The following is a 23236-nucleotide window of genomic DNA, read 5'->3' on the forward strand; positions in this document are numbered from 1 at the left end:
ATACCAGCCGTTTGTTGTAGTCCTTAAAAAACAATTTCTTTAAAAGCAAATATCTTCCTTTGCTTTGAACTTTGAGCGTTGTAACTTTGCAGATGTTGTTTATGATCAAACAGCAACATTAGCCTACACACTAACTAAAGTTAGAAAAGTGAAATCATAATCAACAACCACCTTTGAGTGTAATCACATTATGAAAGTTCTGGTGAATCATTTACTCACCCTCATATTATTTAAAAACTGCATTTCTTCTGTGACAGAATTTTGTGGTAAAATATCCCTTTATGGATCTATACGCCAATTTTGAAAACAAACTTAAATCTACAGTTTATAAGGTAAAACTGACACCAAGCACATGCTCTGTAGGCTTTGATAGTTAAAAACATCATTATACCACAACACAGATTTACTACTGTGGTAAAACACATTGACGAAGAGCACCCCAAGCCTGCTGTTTTCTCTCTACACACGGACACTAAGCAGCTGCTAATGTGGTCAATCTGATGAATAGCACATGCTAATATCCCAAATGATCTTCCATGCTTTCCCAGAAAAAATGCCCTGACATCAGGATGAATCTGTGTTTAGTATTTAACAGACCACAAAACCTCACAGTTGTCCACTTAATGTACTGGAGTGGCATTTAAAAGTGAATATCTCTGAGGAAGTAAGGTGGGAAAAAATCAATTTAGGATGAAGAGGAGGGGCCCTGTCATAAAAAAGCTGTTAGAAAAAGGAAAATATTTTAACGAATGTTTTTGCAGCCTTTGTACATACATTGGGGTTTGAAACAACATTTAAACACACTGAATAAAAAAAAAAAACATTTTCAGATTTTTTTTTTTTCTTCACAGAAGAAATATGATGACATTTTTTGGTGAACTATGCTCGGATAAATGGTTTTTCCCAGTTGTAGTCTCTAGCCTTGGATCCATAATAGTAAATGTATTATTAGTCAATGTATTGTAGCCCAAAATATTACTCTGACTTAGGCTGCATTTACATTACATGGTCCAAGGGACTTAATGTCCCTTCATTTTTTCCTCCCACGTGGCACAGATCAGATGATCCACGAACGTTTAAGCCGAAAAGAGCACACACGTTCACTGATATCGTATCAGTTCACAATATTCTCAGATCTGTTTCAGGGCTCATTTATGTGGAAATAAATCTGATATGAATACGTGCATTTTCATCTGCCATGTAAGTGGACAGATCGGATATTCCCGTCAATGCGAGTCGTACGTCATTGAAAAAGCGACGGTGGAGAATGACGGCAACTCAAGTGGACACCAACCGCGATCACATGACTCTTGTCAATGGCGCAATGGAGGATGAAGGCTCAACCCAATGATTTGCTGACCTTTAAAGATGGTGCAGAAAGCAAAAAGCTTGTATTATCAATTTCAATTTCATCTGCATTCATTGCAACTCTTGCAGTTTTTACTTCCTTTTTGGCATTCGTTTTCCCTGGTCAGTACGTCTACCTTCGCCAAGTGCGTAGTGTAAACGCAGATATCGGATATGGGTCACTTTTAAAAGAAGATGTAAGCTGGTCATCAAAAAAACTAAACAAATATGAATATAGTCAACAACTTGGAATCAGTCATCAAGACCAGCGGTGTAAATGCGGTGTCGAAGTACAGCACACCTCTCCTCAACAAGCCACACTTTTTGAGGTCTCATTCATGTCTGTAGCACAAACATTGCAGCGCGGTTGACACGTAATAAATATGAAACATATGTATATAAAACTGCAAGATTGGGTTTGCAATGATGACATCTGAAGAGTGGATCTTTGTTGGTTCAGTGCTGCAGTTGTTTGCACACTCACTCGGTCCTTCGAGAATTCTGCTGCATGCTGTGAAAAATCATGGATGTGTTTTTAAAAGCATTTAGCCCTCTGGCAATTAGTTAGGTCTTAATGTACAATGTCAAAACAAGCCATCGATCCACTGATTGATCAGTCTTCCCTTTCTTTCCCCCTCTGCCCATGTCAGTGAAATGGGAATTGGAACAAACTCTTGTTTTATTCTACTCTCGAAGCTTCAGATCTACTATTGCAACGCTAATGCTACATAAACTTTATGGATTGTGTCATGTCATCATAAATTGTTTTTAACTTGCTCTGGTCTCCATCATGTTTCTATATGAGGTAAAATTTCAGGCTGACAGCCAATAAGACATAAAAAACCCATGGCTGTCAATAAAGCATTTTAGTGCCTGTAGGTCAATACGTTCGGCCCATGTTGTCAAAGCACTCTGTATGAACCTCTATTGACCCACCTATAAACATGGACCTACGCATAACTCACTGTCACAATAACACACTCCACACGCACACGTGATGAGGTAAGACATTACACTTTTATTAAATACAATGGCGGACAACTTGACTTGTCCATTACCTCAGAGAAATCATACAGACAAGGACGTTTGATTGTACTTCTGTAGCTGAGTGTTTAACTGTATAACACACTACTTGATACTTTGCAGAAATCTTCTTTCCAAGTAGGCATGTATCATTTAAAAGTATCAAGAAAAGTATACTAGGGATACTGGGATGTGTCTGAAGAATGTTGGATTCAAAGTCAACATGAAACAGCCGTTGCAAATCATTTTACTTCCGTAAATTAACGACTGGTGAAAAGGAAAGATGTTTCAGACTGTGTAAGTAGATCAATTTTGCGGTCATGTTGACTTTAACACTTGTCAGGTGGTTTAATTGTGGACAGTAGTTTAGCTTATAGACATTCTGAAACATCAGAAGAAGTTCTGTACATGTAGAAGACAGTATTTGATATGCAGTCACAGTTCATTGTTCAGTCGCAGACTAATCTAAACCACTTAAACTCCCCATCCGTATTGATATCTTTGAACAACCTCATAAAACCTCATGAAAATAAGAAGTTTATTATTTTCTTGACAATTAAGCAGACTTTTCCATTTATATATAACATAAGAAAAAAAATCATAGCCATCAATGTAATGCGAAAAACGTAATGACATTTCCATATTCATACTTCATGGTAGTTTCTTGTAACGGGGAAAAAATGGCTAAGTTAAAAACATTAAAAACATTGTTCTTCAGTAAAAAATGAAATTACTTAATTACAGAAATTCAACATAAAAAATACATTGTGTTAATTAGAATTTGAGAACTTTTCTTAATGTTCATGAAAAATATTCAGAATTCAAAATTAGGCTTCCTTGCTTTTGCAGTCACTTTAATGTAGTTTTCTTAACGTTCACTCCAAAATATGTAATCTTTCTATTTTATTCCCCCATCAATACATCCCATTCCACAACCCTTGAACTCTCAACCAAATATGAAAAAAATATATAATATCAATAATTATTATTTTTACATAAATAAAATAATTTACAAACACAAAAGTGTTTCACATTACGTACAAAATAAATAAAATATAAAATTAAAAGTTACATCTCTTCAAGATTATTCCAAAAAAGCAATTAACTCCAAACTTGTGTAAACTACTTTTGGGATTTTATGCTCACAGAATGAATTTTTTAGAAGATATTTGTTTGACTGATTCACGGCATTGAGTACAGTGTGCTAAGTCTTCTATGGGAGATTGACAGTGCAATAATCAACGCAAAAAAAGATGCTTTGATAGGATCTCTATAGTGATAAATAGATATAATAATTTATGTATGATAAAAGGAAGAAGTAATGTGGGTTTTAGTGAGGTGACTCAAGTTTATCTCTCTTTAACATTATTTTCCTCGCCACGTCTCATTCTCTCCATCCTGTCCCCTCCCGTCTCTCCTCTTCTCCCCACTGATAGCGTATATGAGCCTAGAGGGAGTTGCTGCTAATAGGAGACATTTGTCCTGTAATGAAATATATATTACACTATAGCAGTTGTACGACCCAAAGCTTGAGTACTACATTAGTGCTTCAACTCAGTAGTAACACATGGCGAATGAGAAAGACAGAAAGAAAGGTCGTAATTTAGCCCACACCATCATAATCGGCCACTCTGTATAATTAAGCTCCTGTAAGAAATGTAAGCTGATGGTATTGAGGCTTGGCCTCGTCTAAAATGACTCCATCTAGCCCTCCATGGTGCACGTCGTGTACAGACCTGAAGACTATGGCCGTTGATTTGGTCGAGGGCACAGTGGCGGAAAACAGACACGCTGGTTGTGACATCACAAAATGGAGAAGGCTTAGCTTATGAATATTAATAAGGTTATGCACAAATAATTTAACGTGATCTTATAAATATGAAGCATCGATCTGGAAAGCAGGTCAGTAGTAGAGCTTTTCTCCAAGTTAAAACTGAAACGTGAAAAATGACAGGGATTAAAAATGTCCAAAAATCATACACCATAGCTAATTCCACCAACAGATCGCTACTCATACTAACAAAATATAAACCCCTGCTCGACAACTGGAGATGCATTCACTGCACTGGACATAAACCTGCAGCAAACCATTTCATAAAGTAGTGGGACAAAATCAGCAATGGGAAAAGTAGTGGGGACATGTCCCACTATAAATAACGCCTATGTCCTCGACACATTTTAATGGACTACTTTGCATTTCAGATTTGCTCGGCAGCACCAACATCCTGTCAGCATCCAGAAGCATTTAATTAGAGTCGCTCAACTGTGAAACTACGTCGGTAACATCCAGTTTTAAAAACACACATGTATACGTATAGATATAGTTGCAGTTTGTCACTGTTGATCACCATGCTAGTTTCATGTTCTGTGCTTTGTATCGGATGTATGATGTGACAGATGGGAGCTGAAAGGACCAAATCTGTCCAGTGGGCAGAAAAGTTGTTTATTTCTCCTCTCATTTGTGTTTGGTCATTGTTCGTAGCTGCTATTTCCTCTTTGTTAAGATGGACTCCCTTCCTCAAGTCCCGAATGCATTTATTCACTGAACTGGAATTTGCAGGTGTGAACTTGGTCCAGAAGTTGAGGATGGTCAACCATTGGGGATTTTGTTCACTGTAAGTAAAACTATAGTCACTTGAGTACGGCTCTTTCCATTCAATCCATTTTTGTTCAGAAATACATAATTCATAGTCATTGGACACAATCCTGTTTCCAATGTATCTAGACGTTTACATTGAGAAGAGGAGCAGTCGATGAGGAGGAGGGCAAGGGAGGAGGTGTTAAACCTGTACAAGAAAGAGATTTTGGGTGGGATAGAAGAGGGGAGGGGGGGGGGGGCAATTTCAGGGATCCGCTCGCAGTCCCAAGTTACGCGGCACATGCTCTCTTATCCCAGGATGTCCAGATACACCGGTGATGCCTTGGCCAGGTTGAGGAGCAGGTTATTGATCTCTTTAATGTTGAGTCGGGTGTGGGGTTCTCTCTGCCAGCATCCCAGCATCAAGTCATACACCTCCTTTGGACAGGTCCGGGGTCGCTGGAGTACACGACCTTGGGTGATACACTCAATCACCTAAAATAGAGCAAGGAGTGAAAGGTCAAACAAATTAAATGTCCAGAAATGTGTAAGTCAAACTGGTATGAGTAGAAAAGGATTGTTTATTAAGATAAACCACCATCCAAGGAGTGATAGAATTTGAATAGACAGCATTTTGAAGTTTATATAGTGTAGCCTTATATGTTTGAATACTTCAATTCTGAAGTTTGAAGGCATGCAGGCCTTACTCGGGTCAATGCTAGGGTTTTCGGGTTAGGTGCTAATTTGTTCTAAGTAGATGTCCAATTTGTTCCTATGTCCTAAAGAGTTTAGCTCCAACTTGTCCCGACACATCTGCCTGGAAGTTTCTATCAATCCTGAAGACCTTGATTATTTGGTTATAGTGTGTTTAATTGAAGTTGGAGCCAAACTCTGCAGGATAGTGACACCACTGTGTTCTGGGTGGTCTCTAGGGCACAGCTTCCCAAGCCTGTTCCTGGAGGCACATTTATATGATAATATTGTAATTTATATGAGCTACATGGAAACTCAAGGCATCCAGCAGACAGTCGGTTAAGCAAGTCTGTCTGCTTTCTGAACTGGGCCCCGGATAGTCAAACACTAAGAAGAAGCAGGTCAGGTCTACCCCAAAAAGTCTGAATCCTATGGTATTCTGTGAACACCACTTAGACCAGGGGTTTTCAAACCTGTCCCGGAGGATCCCAAGCACTGCACATTTTGTATGTCTCTGTCATCTAACACACCTGTTTCCTCTCATCAGCTCATTAGAAGAGACTGCAAGACCTGAAGTGGGTGTGAGAGAGACGTGCAGTTTTGGGGATCCTCCGGGAAAGGTTTGAAACCCCTTGACTTAGACAACAAGCCTTGGGAAGAGTTCAAAAATGTCTACTGTTGGTGTGCCTTCAGGAACAGGGTAGGGAAACACTGCCTCAGGGTCTTCTAGTTGGTTGTTAATGTGTTCTAGATGCTTGCTATAGTGTTCATTTGATAATGTGTTCAAGGAGGCTGGTAGGGTGTTCTGGGTGATCTCTAAGGCAGAGGTAGGCAACCTTTCTCCAGGAGCGGGGTCGACTACCCCTTGCTCTAGCTGCTTCAGGTTGGTGACTTATGTGTTCTAGGTGGCTGCTATGGGTATTCTTGGTGGTCTTCTGTTTGGATGCTAATGTGTTCAAGGTGATTGCTATGGTGTTCTGGGTGGTTTCTGGGGCAATGGTTACTCCTTAGAACAGCCTAAAGAACTGTACAAAACATCCAAAATGTGCAGAGCAGTAATACTACACTGATCAAGTAGCAGATTAGTTGGATAAATTAGTTTTCACTCATTTATTAAAAAAATAAAAATAAACAAGTGCTGTAGAGGGGTGCTGGCCCCCATTTCGCTGCATGGAGATCACATGGGTGTGTACGTTAAGCATCAGTACCTCATTATTTGACAGTTGGTACCAGGGCTGTTTCCCATAGGTAAAGATCTCCCACAGCACCACTCCCAGACTCCAGACATCACTCTCCGTGGTGAATTTCCTGTACATGATGCTTTCTGGTGGCATCCAGCGAATTGGCAGCATGGTGTGACCTCCAACCTAGACATGTGAAACAGTAAGTACACACTGAGTCATCCGACATATTGAGTCATGGTGCTGATGTAGATGACGTGAGTTTGAATCTGTCGAATCAATAAAATTGGTAATGGACAATGTAATTAATTACAAAAATAAAATGGCACTGAAACTTCGAATATATGTTGGACTGTGGTTTGACATTAAGATGACCAGGTGTGCTCAAATAGATAAAGAAGATATATAAATTCAAGCTACTCGAACAAAACTCCCTGCATTTGACAAGCACTAATGGATAAGATCCATACAGACTTTTAGAGCAAGAGTAGACAGTGGATACTGGTTTGTTGCCATTGGAGCATTGTTCAATCCAAAAAGCTCTCAGGCAAATGCTGACAGTATTTCTAGTTCAGGACCTCAGATGGTGCCGTAAGTTGCGCCTCTCAGGATTTGGATGCTGTAAGCTTGGGGAGTTGGTCTGGCCTGGAGCTCAACCCCAAAACCAATCATTTCATTTATTAGCTTTCTCCATAATGTGCTGCCTCTGAAATATTAATTATGAGATTGTGGTCCAGTATGTGGATTAGTCTCAGATTAATTGGTTTAACATACTGGACTCATCAAATATTAAGGTCAAAAGCTTTTAGGCTTTTACACTGGTCCCATAGTGGAGCTACAGACTGGAAGGGTCACTTAAAAAGAGGTCTACTGCACAAGCACCATTAGAAACCTTTTTCCTCTGCAATCAAACACACACATACACCCACTCATATACACAACAACATCCTGCTAAAAAGCTTAGACCAGTTTGCACCAGTTTAAAATCCAAGGTTCTTTTAATTGGTTTTAGGTGGGCAATTACTGGCAAAGCTGGTTATTGTTGCAGGCCATACCGTGTTTTTGCTCACACTGTCAAATAGCCCTTTAAAGTGCCTCAGTGTATGAGTATGTACAAAGGATCAAAAGCTGTTGTTTTCAGCAGGGTACTTTTTTATTTTTCTTGTATACTGCATTTACATTTTCTTGTTAAAATATATATATATATATATATTATATATAATTTTTGTTCAAAGAGGTGACCACGTTTTTTCCTGAAAAGGAGGTGTTTGTTTAGGTTACGTTGATAATAATAATGGAACTGAATGACTATTAAGAAAAATACACTTTAATAAAATTACATGAAAGCTGTTCACACACAATTTTACTTGGGGAAATCTGGATATTTAATGAGGAAAAAGGTAGGACAACATAATCTTTGGTTAATAAAAACTGTGCGTCTCTAAGAGGGATTGGTGACATCAGCCAAAAAGTTTATGTGTAGAGAGACAGAGCAAGTTATAACATTTGAATGAAATTGTTTTTGTTCAATGTTTTTATCCATCCATTTTATCCATGTTTTTATCTTTGGTATAATGTGTAGTGATGAATGGTGCACAATATGACAGAGTCAATTAACTCTCTATTAAAGAATTAAATGCAGGCAACGGCAATAGGTTGACTATGAGGATTCTCAACTAAAGCTTTTGAATATAGGTTATAATGCACAAATGTGGCTTCATAAGAAGTATGGTTACACAACATGCTTTCACAACTTCAAATCCACCCATCAGCCTCTGCCTGACCAGCTGTTTCTATGGAAACTGATGTTCTATAGGCCTAATCAATGGTGTACACACAGTGCGCACACACACAAATCTACTGACCTGCATTTGAATCTCAATGGAGACTCGTATAATGGAGATGTGTCATGATATTCATCAGTATTCAGAGATAAATGAACTTGAATGAACTTGTTGGCACAGTTGTCAATGAAGAGAGTTATCTAATAGCACATCTCTGCATTTATAAGCATCATTCAAACCATTTTCAAACACTGGATAGATGATTCACACTGAATACATGAATGGAACACAATAGAAGAACATCATGCTATCAAAGAATACATTAAGTTGTCTGTCTCTTTTCAAATGCTTTATTTACCAAAGTGTAAGGTTTGGTTTCTTGATTTTCTTCTCTCTAACCATTATATTTCTTTATCTTTTCATGTGTTTTTTAGTCTCCCCCCCCAACTTCACCTACCCCTGTCCTTCTCGGTAGGCCCTCATGCTGAATTTGGGGGTGAATACTAATGAGAGATCTTTAATGACTTTTTCAGTTTCTGTCTTATGGCGCAAGCGCTCTATTCTTTTTCTTTGCTGTTGCCATAGTAACCCCTCTTTCCTGTTCCCACGCCACCTTCCTCTCTGACTCCTAATCTGGGAGAGACTAACTGACGGGAGTGAATCAAGACACACACACACACACACACACACAAATTCTGCTGACATCATAAAGGAGGAGAGCCAGTAGGGTCAAGGTGTTCGAATAGCTAGTATTCAGTGATCTGTATAGCAAAAAACATGAGAAGCATATTGATTTATACATATACTGGGAAAAGGATTTGAATATCGCCTTAAAGTGTCCTTGTAAAGTCATCATTAATTTCCAACTAATGAATCTGAAACAGAACAGAAGGCAATGCATCTCGATCTCAGTTTAACTAATAAATAGGAATGTGAATACTGATATAATCTGACCTAATATACATTATATATATATACACACGCACATTTAGTTTTGAATTAAATTATATGTTTGGGCTTTTTTTCATTAAAGGGATACTTCACCTCTGGAAAGATGAATGTGTATTTAAAATGGGTCATTTGTGTAGTAGAAATGTGAAATTATTTTTGAATTTGGAGCCTTCTAGACTGAGAAAAGCCAGAAAATGTATTTGTGGCTCATGTGGATGAAAGACAACAACTCCCAGAATGCACTTGCTTCGCTGCCCTACGAGGCCACTCCCAAGCCACGCCTACCGGTAAGAGCGCAGTTAAACAACAAGGCTAGGCTAATAGTGAGTTTCCGTGACAAGTCTGCCCGGGATTTCGAGATCGGCAAAAATGTCCGGGATTCGGCTTTTGCGTTCTACAGTCGCCATTCATCATGTTTACTGTGGCGAGCAGGACAAGGCTGACGGCCGCGGGAGAATGACGCGAGGCTGGTGCCGTGATTACTGATGAGTGACACCTGTGAGACGCACCGGTCTCGTATCTCTCAGGGAGGACGGAGCGGGAATTTTCTTAGCAATGTTAAAACACAAATCAACCGATCACTTGTTTAGCGTTCATGTAAACACTACATTCAGATTCACCAATCGGAATGAATTCAGTTAGATTGAAACAAAAGGTGTGCATGTAAACAATGAATGGTGCCCGCAGAAAGCAAAAGCCGGACGATCTCGACGGCCGGACATGTCCGGGAAAAAGAGGATGGTAACCCCTACTACTCAGCTTTCTCCACAGAACAAGAGCATGTTAGCTTAGCTTCCAAATAAAAGATGGCTGACACTATTTGTACATTCTTTGAGTGAGATCCCACCCTCTATGGGTGGGCTGAAAACATGCGGATCTAGCGCCTTCTACTGGCTGTAGTGTTTAGCCTCTGGCCAAAAAGGCCTCAGATGACGCAAAATGATGATCTTTGCGTCATCGGAGGATTTTTTACAGACAAAAAAATACATAAATCTCTCGTCTCAGGGATATGAGGGAGGGAAGCATGGTAATTTGAAAATACTACAGGTTTTCTACTGATACACAGCTTAATGCTAAATCCTGAAGTATCCCTTTAAGCTGACCACTTTTTTTCCAAACGGAGGGGTTCGTTTAGGTTACATATAAATAATATTAATAATAATAATAGCACTAAAAAACTACCAATATATTACACATTACTAAAATGACATCAACACACACACACACACGGAACTCTGGATGCCTAAACGTCATTGCATTAGATATCAAAACAGCAATAAAACATAAAACATGACTTTATTTGTATTTTTTAATAAAATAAATATTTACGTTTAATATACCAATAACATTGTGGCGAGCAGGACGAGGCCGAGGACCGTGAGAGAATGGCCAGTGGCGGGATTACTAATGAGCTACACCTGCACGACGCACCGGTCTCTTATCTCTCACGGAGGAGCGGAAGCATAGAAGTAGGAGCGACCACAGTGAAGGACAAGATAGGACCAGGCCTGGACTAATTTATTTCATGTTTTTGTTTTATTATATGTGACAGCAGTCGTCCGTGAGGGGCTACTGTCTTTACTTTCGTTTTGTATGTGTTTATTTATTTTATTATTAAAGTCTGTTCGCCGGTTCCCGCCTCCTCCTTCCCACAACACCTGACCTCGTAACAAACAAAATTATGTATTACTATTAATAATGTAAACAAATTAGAATTAGAATTTATATTTATAATTAATTTGAAAAAGCACAAACTATAAAGCAAATCTTACCCGATAGTAATCTGTACTGTAGACATCTCTGGACATTCCAAAGTCTCCGATCTTCACCAAGAGATTCTCCCCGACTAGGCAATTTCGTGTGGCCAGGTCTCTGTGAACAAAGTGCTGGGAAGCCAGATACACCATGCCTGCGGCGATCTGCTGCGCAATATGAAGCATCTGAGACTGAGTGAGCTCTGCCTGCTGCTGTATCTGTCCGTCAGCCATCAGAACCGCATCGGGACCATGAGCCCTGGGGCGGACAGAGAACGTAACAACCTCAACCAGACCACAATTCATTTAAACTCAGAGATAAACTCAAACATTATATAATTGGCCATCAGCATCCTGATAGATCATTTGGATTTGTTTACCAACTAGAACACTTTCTTAACTAGCTTTAAAAAGCAGCGAGGAAAGTCCCATGGTTTACTTTGTATTAGTGACAGATTTTCAATAGCTACATGAAAAATGATGTGTAATTATTGGCTTACAAGGACAAAGCAATTAAAGAAAAGATGTGACTAGGCAATATTGGATTCCTATGCGAACACGCGCAGACACGTTCAGGAAGCTGTACCTGAGGAACTTGTTGAGGTCGCCATGCTTCATGTACTCGAACACCATAATAAGCGGATCGCTCTCCACACACACTCCGTAGAACGTGACGATGTGCTCGTGCTGCAGATTGGTCAACAACTCGGCCTCGCGATGGAAGTCCTTCCTGGCGTTCTCGCTGGCCTCTTTCAATGTCTACAAACACAGAATGTGTACAAATACAATGAGTGTACTGAACGTATGGTGATCAGTATGCTAACATCAACGGTAAATTAAACAGCCAACCTTGACAGCCACCAAGATCTTCTCCTGTTCGGCGGACAGGTTGTAGCATTCGGCCAGGAACACTTTCCCAAACGCTCCTTCTCCAAGTTCCCTCTTCAGTACAATGTTGTGCCTCTTAATGTGCTGAACAACTGTGGAAAGAACACAACACAATCACACATTAATGCTACATTTGGCCTTTTTGCACTGCCCTTCAACTCTGTGACTTTCAATCCCCAAATAGTATAATGGGATTGGAGCCAAACAGGGTTGACATGGGTTGTGACCTTGGGGATCGAGATTGTGGCTCACAGGATGAAGACTCAAAAGCTGATGACTCCTGAAGACTGGAGACTCGAGAAGCGTTGAAATCAGGAAACTTAAGGAACTAAGCAAAAGTCTTAGAAATATGAAGCTAAGTGATAGTCTCAGTAACAGGAGAATCGGGAACATTCTCTCAAACAGGAAACATTAGCAAGGTCTTCAGGTACAGGTCATTCTGGGATGGATGACACAAAATGCAATGATCTGTCAACATGTGTATATCAATTCCTCCACGCACCTGTGCACGCAAGACTTCACACATTATGAGCGCGTTCAGTAAGGCTGTGCAGAGTTGTATACAGACAGTCACAGTCCTTTTATAGTTCCTCCTGAACCAAAACAATGAGGTTATGCTTCGTTCACGCCATGTCAATTGTTAACTACGAGATGGCAACCCGGACCAGCTCACGTCCTCAGACTCAGATTTATGCGTTTCTATGTCAACACTATCAACATCGAAATGAATCTGCAGCAGTCAGGTTGTATAGGTCAGTGCCCTTTAAGTTGTTTATGTTCATTATTATTGTAATGTTATGTGCTTTGAGACATGAGGTAATTTAACACCGTCTCTCGTGAAGCTTTGCAGACTCTGCGGTGCGCGTTCATGTGTTTTGAAGGACACGTGGCTTTGGAGACACTCTGAAGGGGAGGTGGGATCTTATGATTTCAAAGCTAGCTTGCTATTGCTAGCCTCTCTGAAATTGCCTACTCTACCTTTAAGACAGTTCAGAGGACTGGATATTTCATAAAAACAGGACAACTAATCCAAAATTGATAAACCCGCCAGGCAGAGTTCACAAAAAATAGCTTGATGGTCAGATGTTCTGTAATGTAAATCTTAGAGAATGAGAGTTAAAGGATCTAAGTGCTTCTTTATTCAAAGAAGTCCACGAAGATCGAAGGATTAAGAACAAGTAATTCAAGAAAGACAATAAATCAGACATTTTCAAACATAAAATACAAACAAAGACACTTTTTTTTATAGATATGACATAAATCCAAAAGTTCAGGCAAACCTGAAATTAACCAAACGCATGAACCGGAATGTGTAATAAATGTTAATAACACAGTAATAATAAGACTAGTGCCATTATGTCAGCTAGGCAGATCCTTGAATATGCTTGAGTTAGTAAGATGCATATATGCATAAATTATACATCTTTATAGCAGGCACGTGCAGAGGGGGGGGGGGGCTTTGGGTGCTCGAGCCCCTGCCCTTTTTCAAAATTAATCAAAAGTGCCCTTCTCAAACAAATATCATTGATAATATTGTGGTCAATAAAACAAAATGCATTTGCTTATAATTTACATGACAAAGTAGCCTAAATTCACGTTTATTTTTACGTTTCTGTCAGTCTGAGGTGTCGTTGCTATAACGCGTTGCTATGGGTTGCGTCACTTGCGTCAAGTTGTGCGTGTCTTGCTTCGTTCTTGACTGACGGTCTGACTGACGGTCTGACTGACGGAGTAGTGTGTGGACGGCAGGCAACCGTAGCAAAAGTTATGCGTTTTAAAATGAAAATGTATTAGTGTACACGTAGGTATCCCACACAGTCTGCTTGGGAACCGATGCTCTCGAGCGTCTTTCAGTGAGTATACACGGGTTTCTGTGCAACGTCATCACATAGATGCGCGCGCATCTAAGAGGCAGAAAGCAATAGTCTTTACGGCTATATCTAGCAGAAGGAGAGATGACGCGGAGCTGTTGTGCTGTAAACTAACCTAAATGCATAGGGTATGTCAGGTTTTTATGATTAGCAAACTTAGTTGGACAATTTCATATAGTCAACTAACTAACGTTTTACATAATGTTATATTAATATGCAAATGAAACACAAGAAAACAAATCCAACTCTGAAATTCCAGTTTATTATTGAGTCAACAAGAATTTACAAACAATGCGAAATCTACGTTAATTACAATGTTCTTTTACAGAACTCGGCATAAAATATAGCGGTCTTGCCTCTTGGATGCGCGCGCATCCGGTTTTGTTTGTATACAAGAAACCTGTGTATGGCTCGACGGCCGGAAAAAAAAAAAAAAAGCTTTTTTTAAAATTATTATATATATTTTTTATAATAAAAGGTTGTGTGTCGATTCAATTAAAAATCCACATAACACACATTTTAAAATATTACTTAATTCGCTGAAGCCTGTTTGTCATGCATAATACACCGACCAATCGTCATTTGGCACAAGAAGTTCAAAAATCATTGGACGGTCATTTATAAATAAATCATTTGAAAAATACATGGACAGACGAATTTACATTGAAGTCATCTGAATCTCCGTCGTTGACCTAATGGATGTTAATTGACTACAAACCAACACCAAAAGTAGCATTAATGGTAAGTATAATATTCAAAATCACTTGAATTTAGTCTATATTGATACACCGTTTACATTATGAAACTATCATAGTTTGTTAAATGAAGCCCAGGCCTACAGGCCTATTATGTGAAGTGTAGGCTGCCTGACAACAACACACGAAATGGTGACTTTATTATTTTAACATTTTTGCACACACACATTACTATTTTTTTTCAAGTCCCTTATGCGCTTTAAGCCTGCATTTATTTGATCAAAAATACAGGGTTTTTTTTTTTTCAAAATAATGGTTTTCTATTTTAATATACTTTAAAAATATAATTTATTTCTGTGATGCAAAGCACATATATATTTATATATATGCCCCTTTTTATATTTGAGCCCCTGCCCCTGAGGAACTCTCTGCACGTCCCTGCTTTATAGTATATACTATAGTCTATTATGGTCTATACTATAGCTAATCAACATCAAGGTCAACTAATTGAAGAAGCGGACTCTTTTGTTTGGAATCTGGACGTTATGAGTATGTAGGATTGGTGTTTTATTGGTCAGCATTATGGCTACAATGCAACTGGATGGAAGTGATCTGTTAGTATAGACACCCTGACCAATGTTAGAGCTTCATTCATGGTAAGTTGAGCAATTTCAGATGAGTGACAAGCCTGATAGGTAGGGACTGAGTAGGTTATTCTTGTGAGATCCTAGGGAAAAATGATATTGTTTAGGGGTTGCTATTTAAAGCATGGGAGACATAAATGGCGTGTCTCCTTAATCAAATACACCTGGTTTAAATCTGGTTGGAGATTTCACAAATTAAATACAAATGAAAATACTGTCATAATTCACTTGAAATTTACGTGGTTATTCACTCTCTGATCAAATCAAATCATCGATCAACAACACAGAGCTCAATTCAAATATGTTGACATGTCAAACTTTGATGTTATTGACGTGTCACCATTTTATATTTACAAAGAGATCGCAATGGTTTTGAAGACTTGGATTAAACTGCTGGAGTATGTCTCTTTTTGTGCTTGGACCCCATTGACTTTCATAGTACGGACAAAAACAGCTGAAACATTCTTAAAAATGCGTGTGTGTGTGTGTGTGTGTGTGTTATAGACATCCCAATGGCTAAGTTTTTTTATGGTAATTATTAAATAATGGGTTTCCAAGAGCTTTATTTATCATCAGACACATGCAATTCCGGACATTGGACATAATTTAATAAAAGGTGTACTAGAGATTATTTCAGATTTGGTGGAAAAGAGACGTTTCTTATCCCAGACGTGAGGACAGTGGAGAGATAAGACGAGATTAATCAGCCGTTTAGTGTGCTGGAGGAGAGAGAGATAAAAAAAGAGAGAGAGAGAGAGAAGATTCTGAACAGACACTGCACTCTTAGAGATTTATCCTTAATGTGATTAAGAAATGCTTTTGAAGAAAAACTAGCCAGTCAGCCGATTACATTAGCGAGAGCTAGATGATGAGGCTGCATCGATCTACAGTAACTCACTGTACACCATATCCCTATATTAAAAGTTACCAGAGTGGGAAGGAAAGGACACAGAGAACTTAAAAAAATGAGAGAGGGAAGTGATGAGGGTTATAAAATAAATATTTAAGATGCTGTGTGATTGTGTATGCAGATGCACAGTCATATAAACCTGCCAAATAAATGTTTGAGGATATTCCCCCTAATTCAAAAGAAATAAACTAGAATTATAGTTTCCTGAAGAAAATGGTGCCTACTGTAGGGCCATTAGGACAATTAAGCACATTTCCACCCATATTCTCATTATCAGAATGTGGGTCAAATTATAGGGATAGTTCACCCAAAAATGTAAATTCTTTAATTACTCGCCCACATTTGTGACCCTGGATCACAAAACCAGTCACATGTCGCACGAGTATATTTGTGGCAATAGCCATCAATACACTGTATGGGTCAAAATGATAGATTTTTCTTTTATGCCAAAAATCATTAGGATATTAAGTAAAGATCATGTTCCATGATGATATTTAGTAAATTTCCTACTGTAAATATATCAAACAAGTATTTTTGTGAGTGAATGCAGCACAATCGTGGACATTAATGGACAACTTTAAAGGAGATTTTCTCAATGTTTAGATTTTTTTGCACGCACCCTCAGATTCCAGATAGTTATATAATAGTTGTATCTCGACCAAATATTGTCCTATCCTAACAAACCACACATCAATGGAAAGCTTATTTATTCAGCTTTCAGACGATGCATAAATCTCAATTTCATAAAATTGACCCATGTGACTGGTTTTGTGGTCCAGGCAGGGTCACATTTCGTTCCAAACCTTTCTTGACTTCCGTTCATCTTCGGAACACAAATTAAGATATTTTTTATTAAATCTGGGAGTTTTCTGTGTTTTCTGTGGAGAGTTCTGTGCCTCCATTGACAGCTGCAACTACCACTTTGACGTTCAAAAAATTCACAAAGAGATTAAAGAGATTTGTTAAACTAATCCAAATGTATTGAGCGGTTTAGTCCAAATTTTCTGAAGAGACACGATCACTTTATATGATGAACAGATTGAATTTAGGCTTTTATTCACATATAAACATTCATCAACCCACACATCAGTTGTGGTAAACAGAAGCTCAAGCATGTTCGTTTGACGTGCGAGAACCAATGAGGTTAATTCTCGTGTTACGCATCACGTCTGAGCTTCAGCGAGAACCAATGAGGTTCATTCTCGTGTTACGCATCACGTTTGAGCTTCTGGGAGAACCAATGAGGTTCATTCTCGTGTTACGCATCACGTTTGAGCTTCTGCAAGAACCAATGAGGTTCATTCTCGTGTTACGCATCACGTTTGAGCTTCAGCGAGAACCAATGAGGTTCATTCTCGTGTTACGCATCACGTTTGAGCTTCAGCAAGAACCAATGAGGTTCATTCTCGTGTTACGCGTCATGTTTGAGCTTCAGCAAGAACCAATGAGGTTCATTCTCATGTTACGCGTCATGTTTGAGCTTCTGCGAGAACCAATGAGGTTCATTCTCGTGTTACGCATCATGTTTGAGCTTCAGCAAGAGCCAATGAGGTTAATTCTCGTGTTACGCATCACGTTTGAGCTTCAGCGAGAACCAATGAGGTTCATTCTCGTGTTACGCATCACGTTTGAGCCTCAGCAAGAGCCAATGAGGTTCATTCTCGTGTTACGCATCACGTTTGAGCTTCAGCAAGAACCAATGAGGTTCATTCTCGTGTTACGCATCATGTTTGAGCTTCTGCGAGAACCAATGAGGTTCATTCTCGTGTTACGCATCACGTTTGAGCTTCTGCAAGAACCAATGAGGTTCATTCTCGTGTTACGCGTCATGTTTGAGCTTCTGCGAGAACCAATGAGGTTCATTCTCGTGTTACGCATCACGTTTGAGCTTCAGCAAGAACCAATGAGGTTCATTCTCGTGTTACGCGTCATGTTTGAGCTTCTGCAAGAACCAATGAGGTTCATTCTCGTGTTACGCGTCATGTTTGAGCTTCTGCGAGAACCAATGAGGTTCATTCTCGTGTTACGCATCACGTTTGAGCTTCAGCAAGAACCAATGAGGTTCATTCTTGTGTTACGCATCATGTTTGAGCTTCTGCGAGAACCAATGAGGTTCATTCTCGTGTTACGCATCATGTTTGAGCTTCTGCAAGAACCAATGAGGTTCATTCTCGTGTTACGCGTCATGTTTGAGCTTCTGCGAGAACCAATGAGGTTCATTCTCGTGTTAAGCGTCATGTTTGAGCTTTAGCAAGAGCCAATGAGGTTCATTCTCGTGTTACGCAGCACGTTTGAGCTTCAGCAAGAGCCAATGAGGTTCATTCTCGTGTTACGCATCATGTTTGAGCTTCAGCAAGAGCCAATGAGGTTCATTCTCGTGTTACGCATCATGTTTGAGCTTCAGCAAGAACCAATGAGGTTCATTCTCGTGTTACGCATCATGTTTGAGCTTCAGCAAGAGCCAATGAGGTTCATTCTCGTGTTACGCATCATGTTTGAGCTTCAGCAAGAACCAATGAGGTTCATTCTCGTGTTACGCATCATGTTTGAGCTTCAGCAAGAGCCAATGAGGTTCATTCTCGTGTTACGCATCATGTTTGAGCTTCAGCAAGAACCAATGAGGTTCATTCTCGTGTTACGCATCATGTTTGAGCTTCAGCAAGAGCCAATGAGGTTCATTCTCGTGTTACGCATCATGTTTGAGCTTCAGCAAGAACCAATGAGGTTCATTCTCGTGTTACGCATCATGTTTGAGCTTCAGCGAGAGCCAATGAGGTTCATTCTCGTGTTACGCATCACGTTTGAGCTTCTGCGAGAACCAATGAGGTTCATTCTCGTGTTACGCATCACGTTTGAGCTTCTGCGAGAACCAATGAGGTTTGTTCTCGCGCCACAAGCAGGTTCGGTTGAGCTTCTGTTTATGTTCTCTGTTTTTCAGATTTAATCAAAAATAACTTAATTTGTGTTCTGAAGATGTTCTTAAGTGTTTGGAACGACATGAGGGTGAGTAATTAATGACAGAATTTTAATTTCTTTAAGTATATTTAAATAGTTTATTTATATATTGCCTTTAATTTACTCTACAGTAGACTTCCCTTTTAATATTACATTGTTTAAAAAACATTAGAGTATTAGTAGACTAGTAGTATTAAACTTTATTTTGATGCTCCCCAACAGACATTCTACTGACTGTAAGTAACTTTACAACTTCATGTCAACTTGTTGTACTAACCCGAACACTAGACTAACAGTCTACTAATACTCTAAGGGAATAATACTCATTCCCTGAATAATGAGAGTTAGTTGACATATAGTTGCAAAGTTACTTATATTTAGTAGAATGTCTAAAGTGGACCATCGAAATAAAGTTTCAAACAATATATTAATGTTTGGGGGAATGTACTTATTTGACTCGATGCAAAAAAAAAAAAAAATCCTGACAGATTATTCATATTGTTCATTTTTTGTAGTCATTGGGCTAACATTGTTTCATAGGTTGGCAAGACACAAATGAAAAAACAAAAACAGACAGGTACTCACAGGTATCAGATTTGAGCAGACTGCTGGTGCTGCGGAAGTACTGCGGGTTCTCTATGACGGGGATCTTGGTCATGCCGATGATGACGGCGTCCGCGTTCATGTCAGAGGACGAGGGTGTGTTCGAGCCATTGGACACATGATGAAGAGGGCTGGCAGAGTCATCATCATTACTGATGACTGAGGAAGGCCCTGTGTCAAAGACAAAGATTTGCACTCAGAACCAAAACATTTCTTTCCTGGCAAGAGTAAACTGCTAATAAAATGTAATTTTTACTGGCATCAGGATTATAAATGTTTTCGCCACCATACACTTTTGCAAGGGACGTTTAATATTCTGTGCCACAATAAACAATCGCTTGATCGAATGTTCAATAAAAACATCAGAAATGTTTAACTAAAAAACATCACAGCAAGGTCTCTCAGGGACAGCAAGCCCATTTGAAAAGATTGACACTGTTCCAGTTTAAAGTCAAATGTTTTGGCAGAACCAGAAAGGAAAAAATGTAATACATGGAGGAGAAAAACAGTGGGGGGCTTCCTGTCTGACAGGATATTTGTATGTATAGTAGGGTCCAAAACTCTGAGACCACAATGAAAATGTGGGACGAGCTGGAAATAGTAGGATGGTAGGATTCTGAACAATCATGTGAACTTTATCATATAAATATAAAAATGAATATGAAACATTTAAAATTCTGCACTATTTCTTGGTCACTAATTAAATTTGGGACTCTGACATCCTGTGACTCTTTGTACAGATGGTCAGATGTTCTTGATTTAACTGAAGCACAAGATGCTCTTTGAATCATTCTCAAATTATGCTGGAAAACATGATCATCATGACCAACACAAACTTCTGGATTTGATTTATTCATTGACATAGACTGAATATAAAATATTTAAAATTCTGTGTTATGTCTTGGTCACTAATCAAGTAATTTGAGACATTGATATCATGCTAACTCTTTTTTTGTTCAGACCGTCAGATGTTCTTGATTCAATTGAATCACACAATGATGTTTGAATCATTCTCAAATCATGCTGGAGAAAAAGATCATCAGGTTTTATACAAACTTGTATAAAAGTTCATGCAGCTCAAATTCTGCTGTCATTAGAGCAAAAGGGGAACAAAACTAATTCCAAGATTAATAAATACTACAGACAAGACCCCCAAAATCCCAGTGTTCAGCAGTTATGATACTCAATCAGTGTCTGAAATCAGTTTTCTGTTGAAATTGGAATAAAACACAAGGAACCAACTAAAAGAAATGAATAGTGCACGTGTAAACATCTTCAAGAGCCAAGAAAACCTAAATGTTTCAACAGAATTGCCATCAAGGGTGTAATTGTTCCATTTCCATGAGGTTTACAATGTTAAGCAATCCATCTATCATGAACTATTCCCAGGAAAAGATACTTTAGCTGGAAATGCAGTTTTAAAGTTGACCTATGCCCTTTTTACAAAGTCTTGATTTTGTTTTTTGGGGTCTACTAGAAAAGGTTTTCATGCTTAAATGTTCAAAAACACATTGTTTTCACATATTTTATTATTGCAGCACCTCTCTTCCCAGTCTGTCAGTAACGTTCTTTGTTTCCCAAAAGCATCGTAAGCGGAGTTGATCACAGAGACCATTGGTGGCAATGGTTCTACTATCTACTCATAGGCTTATGATGCTTTTTGGAAATGCAGTTCCTGTCTCTATGAAGCCCCTCCTTCCGAAAAGCGCAATGTGCTCTGATTGGTCGACTGGACCAGTGTGTTGTGATTAGTCAAGCGCTTCGTGCGTGTATGGGAACTGTAACGACACTTAACATAACCGTGAGTTTCAACACACTACTAACTCAACCAGGCCCCGCCCCTTTATTCTGCGTATGCCTGCAGGAATTATTTAAATAAGGAATATTGTGACGTGTTCGTTACCGGAAGAAAATTCAGGACTACAATGGAAGCGTTTCAGGGAGTTCGGAAACAGTGACACTGACATAGAGAATAACTCCCTCTGGGAGTGACTTTGTTCTTTGGAACTTTGCGTGAGGCTGTGTGCACAGATAACACCACGTGAGTCCCGATTTTCACCTCTTCTTCCGCATTTAAAATAGTTCCAATGTGTAAATTGACCCTTCACAGGGAGTTTGATTGACAGGCGATCTGACCAATCATAATCCGCCATTTTTGTCCGACAAAGCAGTTAGAAGAGTTAGTAGATTAACATGGGAGGATTTGAACTTGAAAAACAGAGTGAACTGATGCCTTTCCGCGGTTAAAACAACATTCCTTCTAATGTTCATTCATGTTTATTTGATCCTATAAATAACTAGAAGGAAGAGATGATCGGTTCACGAGCAGCTTTAACTGATGCCCTACAGCGATCTGTCAGACACATTAAAGAGCCACAAAACGGTATTTCTTGTTTATATTTCTTTTAAAAATTACCAAATTTGAAAGTTGAGACTTTGTTTCATATCAAAAGTAAGCTGGTCTGTCCTGTCTGTCAGTGTATTCTTCTCTGTGTGAGAACATGTTGTGGCGTGAGAGTGGCGTAGCTTGTCGGACATAGCAACAGTAACTAAAGGGGGGGGGGGGTCTTTGCGAACGGTCAATTGGCAAGACAAAACAAGTCCAAATGATAAACTTTCACTCTTTGATGGTTAAACTTATCAGTTAATCCATAAATCACATGCGTGCCGAACCGTGGGACTTGATCCCTACGGATCATGGATCAACTGTGTTCCGTTACACCCCTTATAATTAATGAACACACTTATCATCATGGTTGCTAGAGATGGAGACAAATCCAACTCCAGTAAGTAAACATTGTTTATTTTTACTACGCATGTGCACCAGTTATGTGCACCCCTGTTTATAATGCATTTCTTAATGCATTATAATATATGAATAACGTCTTATAAACAACCTTATAATTGTGAGTTGTATCATCTTACAAATAATCATAACAACAGGTACAATACATTATCATACTTCCCTATTTGTGGTTATAACTTTTAAGAGTACAATGCATTATAACATCCGATAAAGCCTGCATTTATAATGGATCATAAGGGTCATTTTTTACCTGTAGTGTCTTGTCTTAAGATCAGTGTTTTGGCTGTCTTTGTACAAAAACAGGACATCTACCATCCATAAAATCAGTGCACATACAGGGTTGATAGGAATGTTGTTCCAGAAACAACAGGATGTTGATTTTGGAACATCTACTTGAATATCTAAATGTAAGTTGCATAACAGTGACAGTGCACAACAGTAGGATGAACAGAAGACAGAAATCACACTGGAACATTTCCGATCATTCAATCATATCTCAAACCTATGTTCCTCAGGTGTCAGATGCCATATTTATTAATATGAAGGAAATGTA

General features: G+C 38.9%; 1 protein-coding gene across 1 annotated transcript in view; it reads right to left on the bottom strand.

The window, feature by feature from the left end:
* Positions 1–5202: 5202 nt before the first annotated feature.
* The window catches only part of ntrk2a (neurotrophic tyrosine kinase, receptor, type 2a), a 53364-nt gene continuing 35330 nt past the window's right edge, over positions 5203–23236 (bottom strand). Inside the window, exons 12-17 of the mRNA XM_079636623.1 lie at positions 19860–20048; positions 12161–12291; positions 11898–12070; positions 11330–11570; positions 6850–7008; positions 5203–5443 (exon numbers count right to left, since the gene is read on the bottom strand). Coding sequence (XP_079492749.1) covers positions 5258–5443; positions 6850–7008; positions 11330–11570; positions 11898–12070; positions 12161–12291; positions 19860–20048 — 1079 coding nt within the window. The 3' untranslated portion in view covers positions 5203–5257. The remainder of the gene's footprint in view (positions 5444–6849; positions 7009–11329; positions 11571–11897; positions 12071–12160; positions 12292–19859; positions 20049–23236) is intronic.

Source organism: Phoxinus phoxinus (assembly GCF_949152265.1).
Source record: "Phoxinus phoxinus genome assembly, chromosome: 15".
Taxonomy (NCBI): Eukaryota; Metazoa; Chordata; class Actinopteri; order Cypriniformes; family Leuciscidae; genus Phoxinus; species Phoxinus phoxinus.